General features: G+C 42.5%; 1 protein-coding gene across 1 annotated transcript in view; it reads left to right on the top strand.

Moving 5' to 3' along the window:
- Nucleotides 1–1,325: 1,325 nt before the first annotated feature.
- sema4f (sema domain, immunoglobulin domain (Ig), transmembrane domain (TM) and short cytoplasmic domain, (semaphorin) 4F) overlaps nt 1,326–12,496 on the top strand; it is a 48,684-nt gene continuing 37,513 nt past the window's right edge. The window contains exon 1 of the mRNA XM_034136664.1: nt 1,326–2,149. Within this exon, the coding sequence (XP_033992555.1) occupies nt 2,053–2,149 (97 nt within the window). The 5' untranslated portion in view covers nt 1,326–2,052. The remainder of the gene's footprint in view (nt 2,150–12,496) is intronic.

Genomic DNA, 12,496 nt, shown 5'->3' with positions numbered 1-12,496 from the left:
TAAAGATGTTCATTGTGATGCTGAGTGATGTTAAGTCATTGAAAAGTCATCGGCCGAGCAAAGATGAGACACGCACAGTGTGAGTGTAATCAGGCTCGATTAGCGACGGCGCCGCTCACTTCTTAGCTCCTTTTGGCTTTTCTTTATCATGGCTCTCTTACCTCTGACCCCTGTCCTCCTCCTCCAGCTTCTCCTTCCCCCTCTCCGTCTACCAAATCCTTTAATCCATGGTCCTCTGTGACCCCTCCCTTTTGTGCCATAGTGGGGGTACATGTCTGCACCCCCGCCCCGTGAAATTGGCCCGGTCAGCACTGCCAGCAGCCCCTGCTATCCTTAGAGAAAAGAGAGATTGAGCGGGAGTGTTTCCAGTAATGCAGTTTTGGCTGCTGCACAATTTATCCCAAAATATTAGCATTTCAACACAAGCTTGAGCCATCTCTTTACTAGGAGCTTATTGTTTTTAAAGAAATTTGTTTTGACACCACTTTAATACACATTAAGTTGAGTTTTTGAAGCACTGAAGATGTAAATGTCAGGAGAAATTAACAGCACATGGCAGAAAAACAATCTCCCTGTGGATTATTAGTGTGGTTAAGGCCTGCAGACCATTGACCTCACTTCTAGGATTTAATCATCTTTAGACCATAGCTTTAGACGCTCCGCCCCCCATGATGTCAGATGACTGAAAGGTGGATTAAGGAAGCCAGACCACAGGAGCACATAAAAGGAGCAGAGAGAATATTCCTCGTCAAATGAAAACTCACAGCTTCATATTTATTTTATTTTTCTTCACCAGGCTCCACTCAATTTGCATACATATTTACTCACACTACCTCAATGCATCTAAATGTTAAACTTAATATGATATACTTCTTTACACACTTTTTTAATGTATCCTCTGTTTTATATTTATTTGCAGTAGATCTGTCTATTATAAAGTATTGTAACGTTTTCTCTATATTTTATATTGTGCATTCTTTAGATACTCTATAGTTTATGTCGACCTATTGCAATGACAGGTTTTACTATAACCACTGCAGGTTTGCATATTGCATTGACAGTGCAGAATGTTCCACCATATGATCATAGTGGGACACATTGAAACCTTGAATTACTCCCTAACATTACTGCCTGCAACGGAATTAATCCCTAAAAGAACGTCACTTAAACAACGCCATTGTTCTCAGTAGTTTAATATGAACTTCAACGAGGTGTGCACTGTGCACCTGTCTGCCGTGACGTCACCCTTACCTGTTGTGTACTCTCGCGCTGACTTTTCGGAGGGCGGGGCGCGAGACTCTCAGCACTCGAGCGCTGGAGCAGGCAGCACAGCTTTCCTCCTCGCGCCGGTCACTAGCTTCCATACACCGTGCCAGCGCTCGAGCTCCTCTGACACTCAACGCGCGCTCTCAATTTAGTTTCACTTCCACGGACGGAAACGTGATTTTTACGCTTTATTTTTCAACAGATAATATTAAACTGAAGACCAGCGGAGGTGTTTTCTGTATCAGCGGGACAAGCACGGCGACACCGGGGCACAGAGCGACCGGGGATAGGAGCGAGGCTTCAGTTTATTCTCACCCTGCACACTGGACAGTATTCTGCACGGAAGGACGGTACTTTGGATTACTTTTGACACACAGTTTGGGACTGGAATATACACCCCAAATACAACTACAATATAACTACACATGTGTTCTTGTGGTTCTGAGCATGTCGCTTTTCTTTTGCAGATAATACAAATATTACATTGCGCTGAGCGGATTGCATTACACTTCTGTGAGCTTTGTGCAGCTACGGGAAAAAACAGTAACCTGTAGCAGGATAGCATAATTCAAATATTTAAGAAAGCATTAATTTAATTAAAACGTAACAACATAACTTATTAAACATTGATTTGGAGCTTTCGAGCTCTGCGTGTTTTTTGAACTCAGAGAAGAAACCTGCGAACCATATCAGGATGCATCTCAGCTGAAACCACGACTAAGGGACTTTGGTGTTGAAATCAGACCGGACCTCCGCTCCGTCCTGGACCAGGACAGGAGCCGAGCCATGATGAATCCTGGCGGTGAGATGTTGATCCTGCTCCCGGCGCTGCTGTGCCTCCTCCCCGGAGCCTCCTGGGCTGCGACCCTGGGCGGACTAGGAGGTGAGTGAAAAGGAACTCACGTCTGATATACAGTTTGCATCGCTGATATCATAACAATAACATGCACGGTGCAACATCTGTAACTTCCTCATAGTTTGCAATGGTGCTGCCATGTCATTAAGCAATATGGAAATGTCTCTTAAATGATGTGTGGCAAGTGATTGGTGCAGAACATAATTTAACCAAATGTTAAACCTGCACGTGTCCTCTTGGTCAGCCTTGCTCTGCTGTTTTACGCATTCAGGGCGCTGGTGCCAGAGGGCTGCCTTCAGCCTTTATTGGGACTTGATAAATGATGATGCTGGCGAAGCAAGCAGGTGCCAGACATGTTCTGCTCCACGCCAACAACAAGTGCACAGACTGGGCAAGAAACACCAGAGTGTTGGATTCATTCAGACACATAGCAGCTTTTCAAACAGTTATGTCTAATGCTTCTCTCTGGAGGGATTGATGCATGCGGGCAAATTGGTCTTTTTATCTGCCCTCATCCAGAGAGGCAGAGGTCGAGGTCAGTGGCTCTGTAAGCTGGCAGTGATTCAACATCTTGCTCAGGATGACTTCATATCCAGGGTCTTCAAAATGTTCAGACTGTGTGTCTCTAAAAGGACCCCAAAACAGCCCTACATTTTTTTTACAAAACACAAGTGTCAAAGAGAACCAGACACATGCAGATTCAGATGACTATAAGTCAGAGAGAGTAGAAGACAAGCCCATCTCTCTAACAAGCTGTCCTTTGTGCCGGGGGTCAGCAGCACAGACTCTCCAGTCTTTCTGTTTTCTGGAAACAGTTGTTAAAGTGGAAAACAGAGGAGAGGGGACACATCCATCAAAGCAAACATGATAAGGACTTTATGGGGCCGTATGAACGTGTATCTCCAATTTGTCCATGTTTGGAATTCATTCTCTTTGTTTGTAGAGTAATACATCTTCGGTATGTTTTATTCTTTCATTTCCTTTCAATAGTTTGTGCATGGTTATGTGCCTGGGGTCCTTCTCTCCCCTTCTACCATGTGATGGTGTTTTACACCCAAGATGCAGCGAAGAGGAAAAGATTTAGAGGTTGCGTCACTGTGTCCATTGACCATTAGCCTGAACTCAGTCACCTGACTGTTACTGTAATGGGCTTACCGCCCTCTGTAGCAGAGCTTATTGTTGATTTAACCCCTTTTGTGTTTTCCAACCTTAATTCTTACTTCAGACAGGCACTGCAGGCCGTTGATTCGGGTTCATTTGCTGAATGAATGCAGTCTCTGTAAGTTAGCTCCCTGTCTCTGTGTGTCATTACGCAATTCGGGCCTGTGGCATGCTAGCCCCACAACAAATACAGTTGGAACGAGTGCCAGTAAACAGCGCGAGAGAGACACAGAGAGGGAGACATTTAGATAGGACCCCCACAGAGAAGTGTTCTCATTTTTCACAAAACAAAAGCAGATTTCTACATGCATCTAGAATTTGTATGTCTTGTTACGTCATAGTCTTTCTGTTAAAGTTACTCTTCTCAACATTTCATTCTAGCAGAGTTAGGAGAAGATGCCATCCTCATCAGGGTGTGTGTCTGTTTGTGTGCTTCTGTGTTTGCATTTGTGTCATGATTACTGAAGAGAGACTCTTATGTAAGACAGTGTAGTTGTTATGAGCAGAGCAACTGGTCATGTGATGTGTGTGTCCGCCTGTGTGTTAAGCTTGGTTTGCCTTTACTGTAATGTCCAAGCGACAACTTGCACTTGTAGTGTTTATTTTGTTGTTATTGTTTATAATGGCCTAGTCCTGTGTCAAATGTTGTAATTAGTCAACATTATCCTTTCTAAAGGGAATTTAAGTCTTATCTTAGTCAAAGTAACCAAAACTATTTTAGTAAAGTTCAGTCAATATTATAATAACTGTTTTGTAATGAGATTATACTCAACATTTCTGTCAATGTAGTATAGCCATAATATCACATGATCTTTTTCTCCCCAGCCCTGTTGTTGTTATGTTTGCACCTTCATTTTTTAGGTCAGTTTACTTCATATAACCCATCTGCCTCCAGCTCAGAAAATGTTATTTATAACTGCCTCATTACTTTACTGGTCGTGTTTATAAGATGCAATATTAAATGGTTGGTGGAGGCTAATTTGCTGAACTGGAATCGTTCCAACTCTCTGGTTAAGTGTTTGGGGTGAAGTCGTAAAGTTGCTTGGCTAAAATTACCCAGTGCATAATAAAGTCACTATCAGGGTGTGGCATTTTCATTTAAAGAAATGCTATTGAATCAATAATAACTGAGCTTTTGCAAACAATTAAGTATTTGGTTAAGCAATGAAGAGGCATTTGTACCTAAATGTGTTAAGTAAAACACCTAATAGTACGTTTATAATGTCCTATAGTGCCGATATTATTTCTATATTGTCAATAAACATAGACATAATGTTAAATCCCACCCAATGTATGTGTCTGCAGTGACTGGATCACAGAGTGCCTCCCTGCCAGCTTCAGTCAGTTTCACTGCAGCCGTTTTAATGCTCCTCACATGAAACTCATTAGGGTGTCGGCACACGGGGGGGGCAGCTCCCAGCGGTGCACCCACTGCATGGATCAGGGTCCTTTAACAGTGAGGGGGAGAGGTGTATATAATTTGATTAGCTTGGTTAGTCGGACACTATGCAGGTAAATATGCATTATGGCTTCAGGAGGCCACCCAGTGTCCATCTGCTATTCCACCCGCCTGCCGGCTCCCAAAAAACGATATTTGTCTTTGTTGCAGTCAACAGGAGCTTACCAGAATCTCTACTCAAAGACGTTCCCTCCAGTAGCTCCCAGTGTGAAGATTTATCACCCATTGTAGTTTTTCAGTTTTTGTGCCAACATTTGCACTTGGCTAGCAGTGAAACTTGTGTGGGTGGGAGTCAGTCATAACAAAGACTAATCAAAGCAGGCTGTAAATTGCAGTTATTGCCTGGATTTCACTACTAACTTGTGGCCAGGGGCTCTGTGGATCTGTGGTCTGGTCTGTGATTCACAGTGGAAGGCAAACAGAAGGAAGCAGAGCTGGAACGATACGTCCTTTAATCGATAAGTCTATCTCCGGAAAAAGAATTGGCAACTATTTTGATATTAAATTATTTTCAGTCATTTTTCAAGCAGAAACAGTGGAACAATTTCTCTGGTTTTAAGCCTCTCAAATAGGAGAGTCCCTGGTTTTTTTTTACTGAACACATTTGAAGAGATGTTCGGCTCTGTGATGGCCATTTGTTTGGCTTTCCATAGACTAAAAGATTATCGCTTGATTGAAAAGTAAATCACCTTATTATAAAAATAATTGGTAGTTGCAGACTTACAAGGAAGCATCCAACTTTGAAGATAAAGGAGGAGTGAGAAAAGTGCAATTGCTGCCAGCTTTTTTCGGGTTGTCAAGTTAAAATAAATTCTGAGTTTCAGTTCATTTTTCTTGGTTTCTCTTCTGTCTGTTTTATCTTCTGCCTGGAGGTATAACAGAAAACGGATCCATCACATGTTTAGCCTGAAGCCTCTTATCTTGGTATCACTTTAATAAGCAGATGACCTTAACGAAGCCACATTGTTGATTATATGCTACGATGTTACTGAAAGTGCTCTTTGTCTTTGTGGAAGACACCCAGCCTCCACCATAACTTAATAAAGTGATATTGTGCTTTGTTCCATTCTGAAGGCAACTTGTTTTCATCTTTTTGCTGATTTGTTTGTGTTTTTGGTCAAAGGTATGGAAGGACGGTCAGGCTCATGATGTGCAAAAACTCTCATCCCTGCATGTTTCATATCAGAGAATTGCCATGGGATTAGGAACCCAGGAAGCGTGTAACCACTAAATGTCTAAATGGGGCCTTGCCTGTGAGAATACATGTGGACTACAGTAGATTATGTGTTTGGGTTGAGGCTGCATTGTTGTCTCCCACCGGGAACATGACGTGGTTATGCAAAGACAAGAGAACAGTCTTTCCTCTTTCTCATCCCTGCATCCCATTCTCTTTCTCTGTTTTTTCTCCAGCCCTCATTGGCCTTGTTTTTCTTCTAAGTGTAGCTGATGGGGCCCGATGGAGTAGAGTGGTACCATGGGACTGGAGAAAGGCTTCAGAAATACTTGAGCGCTTCTTTCAGTGTTGTCTGATAAGCCTTGGCTCTTTGCTGGCTGCTTTGAGTGTATAACTGAAAGCTGAGGCATTTGAAAACTTCAATTCTATCAATCTATCTCTCTTCGGCTGTCGTAATACCACAAGTGGTTCAAATGTTTCGTCCCTGACTAACACGGGTTAGCATCTCTTTTTGGCGCTACTTGTTTTCTTTAGCTGCTTCTCAGTTTTATGTTTCCATTTCATGTTTTCTGTTTCGTCTTATGTCTCTGTTTTCTTTCATTTTTTATCTTTTCTGTTATATTTGTTTATACTCCTTTTCTTTTTTCTCAAATATTTAGAGAAGAATACACTAAGCTCCAAAAAGAACAAGAAAATAGACCGATTTCTTTGCAGATTTTTCGTAAGGTTATACAATCGAGAAAATTGTGGGTTTTTTTTGTATAGTTTATTAACGGTAAGTCGCGTATAATTAAGATATTTAGCCAAAAAGAGGGTCTTCACTTAAACTGAGATCGAAAGGAGTCAACCATGAATGAGAGGAATGGAGGAAGTGAATGAGAGGAGTATGAGAGGAGTACATTCTCAGCTGTCATCGGCCTCCCACAGCAAATATTCTCTCACCCTTTACATTCGTCAGCAAAGTTCATTAGCTTCTCATTCGCTTCACTGATAAAGCACTCTCTATGAAGCCCTGACATTGTTTCTGATTCAGAGATTTACATTAACGGTGCGCGCGTACATAGCTTTTCATGCTCTCTCCCACGTTGTTTGTGAACAGTCAGCCCACACACGCACTCCTGTGGCTGTCAGAGAAAAAGGTCAGATGTCAGAGGCCACACACACACGCACACGCACACACACACGCACACACACTCCCATTCGTTGCTTTCCCTGGAGAAACTCATGATTGGGATTCCTGGTGGCTTTTTCGCTCGGTACTAATTCTCTTGTTCTGATATCCCCATGTAGTATGACATGTTTGAACACAATGCCTCAGGGGTCAGCGACATAGTAGGAGGTTGTAGGTGGGTTGGTGGGTTTCTCATTAGTCCATTCATGCTTCGTTCTCACTCCCTCGTTCATAAAAATCTTGGGAAATGTGTTGCGTCATGACGTTAAATCCAGCTCTTATTGAAGCGTTTCTGGAGTTGCAGGGTTTAGTAGAGTGTGTGTGCGTCAGTGTGTGGAGGCTTTGGAAGAAATGATTGCAGTGCACAGCTCAGGCGTATATCATCAACTCATTGGGATTCAGTCCTGCTTTCTGCCCTCATCTCCTTCCTCCCTGGCCCTCTGCTGTATGAAAATCCCATCTGATACAAAGCACCCTGAAACCAATTATAATGCATCGCGAACTTAAGCTGAGCTTCTTGTTCTATTACATTTCAAGTTAAAGTGAAGCCTTTTTTTCTAGCTTTTTAATCAAACCTGGACCGTCCCACAGGCTAAATTAATTAAAAAGCGTTACTTCATGAAACTAGATCATGAGTGAGTAAGAGGACTGTTTCCCGTCAGAGACCACGCTGCTCGATATTACTGAAAGATGTCTGGGATCATTGCTAATCATATGAATTGATATTGATTTATTGTTGATCCAACTGAAGGTGAAGTAAAGGAGAACGGGAAAGGACAGAGAGGAGCTAAAAGAAAAGAGCACTGAAAAGAAAGAAAAATGTAATAAAAACAGATCTGATTAGCTTTAAGACTCAAACTAATAGTTATTGATGAACTGGAACACAGAAAGAAGGTGTAATTGATCCGTCTGGTCCAGGATAAAACCAAGCAGACAGACAGGAGGTGAGGGGCGTCACATATTTAGGACGAGGGCAGAGGTCACACATCAGGGTCACCTTGTTCACGTTGACAGCTTCCACTTAACCTGTGAGCTTTTGAAGGTCACACACACACTGCAGCACAATGAGGAGACCCTCAGAGAGTTGGTGGCTGTGTGCTCAGACTGATTGGACGTCTGCAATCAACAGAAGTCACCATTGATTAGCCTGTCAATCATTCTGTCTGATGGCTTTCTGTGTATCGGGATGCATTATTGCGTCACCAGGTTGATGTCCGTTAATGGAAAGACTTGAATGTGAAGGCACGCTCCATCTTTATTCTATTTGCACTTGTTTCCCTGACAACTTTAAAAAGGTTAGGTGGAAGTTAGGCAAAGTTGCCAATATGGTGAAGGCAGACACGCCCACATTGAGCTTCACTACAGAAACCTATAGGTGATGTCACAAAGACTACACACCTTTTTCTATAAAGTCTATGGTCATGACACTTTACATTAATACATGTATAAAACATATGTATGGATTCAATGAATAGATTGTAGGGTGATTTGTTTTTATTCAAGGCTATTGCTGCCAGTGTGTGCTGCTCTTTGTGCTGGTTATGTGTCAGCACTAAGGCAAAGGGAGGAGTGTAGGAGGGGAAGGAAGGAAGGAAACACACACACACACAGCTCTCTTTTTCTCTCCCTCCTCTCGTGAGTAGAATACTACACTTCCTTTGGCCCTTTCCTCCTAGACACACAAACAACCACACACTTCATCTCACCACGCTTGATTTTGGCCATTGATCTCCACAGTTGTCTCTGTGCCTGCAGCAGCCTCAGACACATATCAAGCTACATGAGCAGTATGCTGTTGTTTCAGTGTTTGTGTCAGAAGAGGATGTTTAAAGCTGAACACCTCATTGTGGGATGAAACTCGTATAGCAGCGAGCAGTCAGCTTATTCCAGATTTGTGCCTGTTGGCATTTTTTTTAGTCTTAGTGACAGTTGGAGCGACCGTGTGCAGACTGCTGAGTTTGAGTGCAAAGGAAATATCTTTAAAATCCCACTTTACCACTTTCTAGCAGAAGAGATATGTATGATTTTGTGCAAACTCACATATATGCAGTGATGTGACCGGGCAGCGTCTGGGACAAAAAATATTGAAAACAGTTTCTGCCTAATGTGTCTGAAGCACAAACCAGTACATCTACCATTTACCTTTTATAATGCCAATTCATAACAATAGCTTTATCTACCCTTCATATTGTTATAGGTGTTATTAGCCAGGTCATAACTAAGTCAACATGTGAGACACAGATGATTACATAACGTCACCTTTCCTCCAAACTGGATCCTCAGGTTGAACAGGCTTACAGTTGTAAACATGACACTTTGGTTCGACCGGTTTTCACAGAAAAATAAATTCTCCATAGATGGTATTTAGTGCATTTACAGTTCAATGAAGCTGGTAAAGTAAAAGTGTATTCGCAGCAACACACACACACACACACACACACACACACACACACACACACCACACACACACAACACACACGTTATGCAGCAAAGTCTTTCTCACAGCTTATTTTTCATACAGTTAGATTTATTAGAGCACACACAGAAAAATACAACAATAGTAGTCTTTAAAGAAAAAGTAAAGGATAACTGATAAGGCTGTGTGTGTGTGTGGTGTGTGTGGTGTGTGTGTGGTGGTGTGTGTGTGTGTGGTGTGTGGGTGTGTGTGTGTGTGTGGTGTGTGGGTGTGTGTGTGTGTGTGGGTGTGTGGTGTGTGTGTGTGTGTGTGTGTGGTGTGTGTGGGTGTGTGGTGTGTGTGTGGGGTAATGAACCAAGATATCTATTTCTGTATATTGTGCCAATCTCTCTTTGGCAGCCTAGTAAATCAAGCCAATATCTGTGCTTTCTCTGTGTGTGTGTGTGTGTGTGTGTGGTGTGTGTGTGTGTGTGTGGTGTGTGTGGTGTGTGTGTGTGGTGTGGTGTGTGTGTGTGGGTGTGGTGTGTGTGTGTGTGGTGTGTGTGTGTGTGTGTGTGGTGTGTGTTGTGTGTGTGTGTGTGTGGGTGTGTGTGTGTGTGTGTGGGTGTGTGTGTGTGTGTGTGTGTGTGGGTGTGTGTGTGTGGTGTGTGTGTGTGTGTGTGTGTGTCTTGGCAGTATTGGTTGGCACTCAACCACACGGCCCATTTCTTCCTTACACTCACAAAGACTGCTTGACAGTAAGGGCTACCCTGCTGTTCCTACTTTGTGTTTATTGATTGTTAGTGTCTTCCACTGCAGAGACTTTCTTTAGTAATATCGTGGTGTGTGGGTTGTGTTGGTTAGTATTAATAACATGAATGTTGTTTTCTCTCTCTTTCTCTCCATGTTGTCTCCATGACTTGTTGATCTCCAGCTCTTCTCTTGTGTTATTCTTTTATCATCCTCTTTTTGCATATTGACCTTCTGTCTCTTCCTTTTTTTTTCTGTGTGTGTGTTCTCTTAAGGAAAGCAGAGTAACATTGTGAACCTTAATGGCAGGAAACAGGCTTGGGCAAAACACAAAGGAAAACTGTCAGCAGTCCCATTTACACACACTTGCACACACACTTAAAAAATAACATACACACACACATGCCCATACTTCCTGTTCTTTTTCGAACCGTTTATAAAAGCTTTGAAATGTTGCATTACCTGCATATGCTGTGTGTGTGTGTGTGTGTGTGTGTGTGTGTGTGTGTGTGTGTGTGTGTGTGTGTGTGTGTGTGTGTGTGTGTGTGTGTGTGTGTGTGTGTGTGTGTGTGTGTGTGTGTGTGTGTGTGTGTGTGTGTGTGTGTGTGTGTGTGTGTGTGTGTGTGTGTGGACAAACCTCTCATTAAATTCCCCCCTCTGTCTCTCACTCTGCCGTCCCCTCTCTCCTTCCCTCGCCCTCCCTCCTCTGCTCTCTTTATTGTGGTTTCTTTTAATTGGAGTCTGAGGTGGTAATTACAGGGGGGAGGAGTCTGGGAAAGGAGGAGGAAGGAGGAGGAGGGAAGACGAGGAGAAGGAGGAGGAAGAAACAGCAGGGTTGTGATGACAGAGCTGCAGATGAGAGAGGGGAGACGGCTTCTGAAGTTGTTGAGAACTGACCCAAAAAGATTTTCTCAAATGTACGTCTACTACACTTAAACTCTTGATACTGTTCCATGAAGTTAATACAGCTCAAGTGGAGAACTTTTTCTAAGTTAGTGGGGCCTTATCGCTCTGCTGCATATTCCTTGTCTGCAGATTATGATGTATTTTTAATTTTCATTATTTAGATTGTCTAGTCTGAGCTTCTTCTGGCTACATTCGATGCCATCTGTACTGTTGAAGCTGGCTAACACACACAGAAAACCCCAAAGCACAAGAATCCGTGTTTTTTTTTGTTGCAATTCTTGATCTTTTCTCAGCGAAGACTGGCTGCAGCCTTTTCCTGAATCTCCTCATCTGTTGTTTGACAATATTTTCCTATGTTCCATTCATAAGAAACTTTCATTCTAACAGCGTGTGCATGTGTGTGCTTCATGTGTGTTTAAGGAAAAATGCTGAAGGCCTATATCTTTTCTTCACTGGAGGGAGTAACCTGTGTTAAATGAGATACAGTAGCTGCCCCCCTCTCCTGCTGTCTGACACATACACACACACACACACACACACACACACACACACACACACACACACACACACACACACACACAACCCGCCATGCTGTAAAGATACATTAATGCTGATCCACATTATCATAATTGAGGTGTCTGCTGAGCCTGTATGTGTGTTTTGTGCGCTTGTGAGTGTGTGTGCGTCCAGGGGGAATACAGAAAGACGGAGAGAGGGTCTTTAGAGCCAGACAGACCCCATACTTTCATCTTTTAGCTCAACGTTACAATGGAAGACGGGCTGCCTAAAATGTGTGCTTGTTGTTGGTGTGTATGTGTGTGTGTGTGAAAAGCCTCCTAAATGCAAATCACACTGATCTGGAAAGCATGTGTACATAACAGGGCGCTACATAGACAGAGAAGGTGGCATCGCACATTAACTGAGCCTTTGAAAGGATACAAGTGAAGATAAAAGCTCAGATTATAAACAATCATTATGAAAAATAACAAAAACATCATACTTGTTAGGTTATATGGTTTAAAATACATTTTATGGTAAAGTAAATTAAGGTGAGACAACCCAGATGAATATGGAAAATAACTAATAGGTAAACCTATGTATCTACAGATGCAAATAGACAATGTGCAGTAAAATAAACACTATGTGTAGATGGCTTAAAATCATAAAATGTACCAATTCATGAGCTGTGATGTGAAGTCACACACAATATAAGAATGCCTTGTGAAACTGCAGGACACTGATCCAAACATGATTTATAGTTTTACGTTCCCCATGTGACATCATGCGATAGAGTCAGATGGCATTGTGACATCACAGCGTCTTGGGCGATCTCATCAGCTTAAGTGCTTTTACGGCCC

This window comes from Trematomus bernacchii, unplaced genomic scaffold (genome assembly GCF_902827165.1).
Source record: "Trematomus bernacchii unplaced genomic scaffold, fTreBer1.1, whole genome shotgun sequence".
In the NCBI taxonomy this organism is placed as follows: Eukaryota; Metazoa; Chordata; class Actinopteri; order Perciformes; family Nototheniidae; genus Trematomus; species Trematomus bernacchii.
Note: the sequence above shows the minus strand (reverse complement) of the source record. Positions and strands in the feature narration are given on the sequence as shown.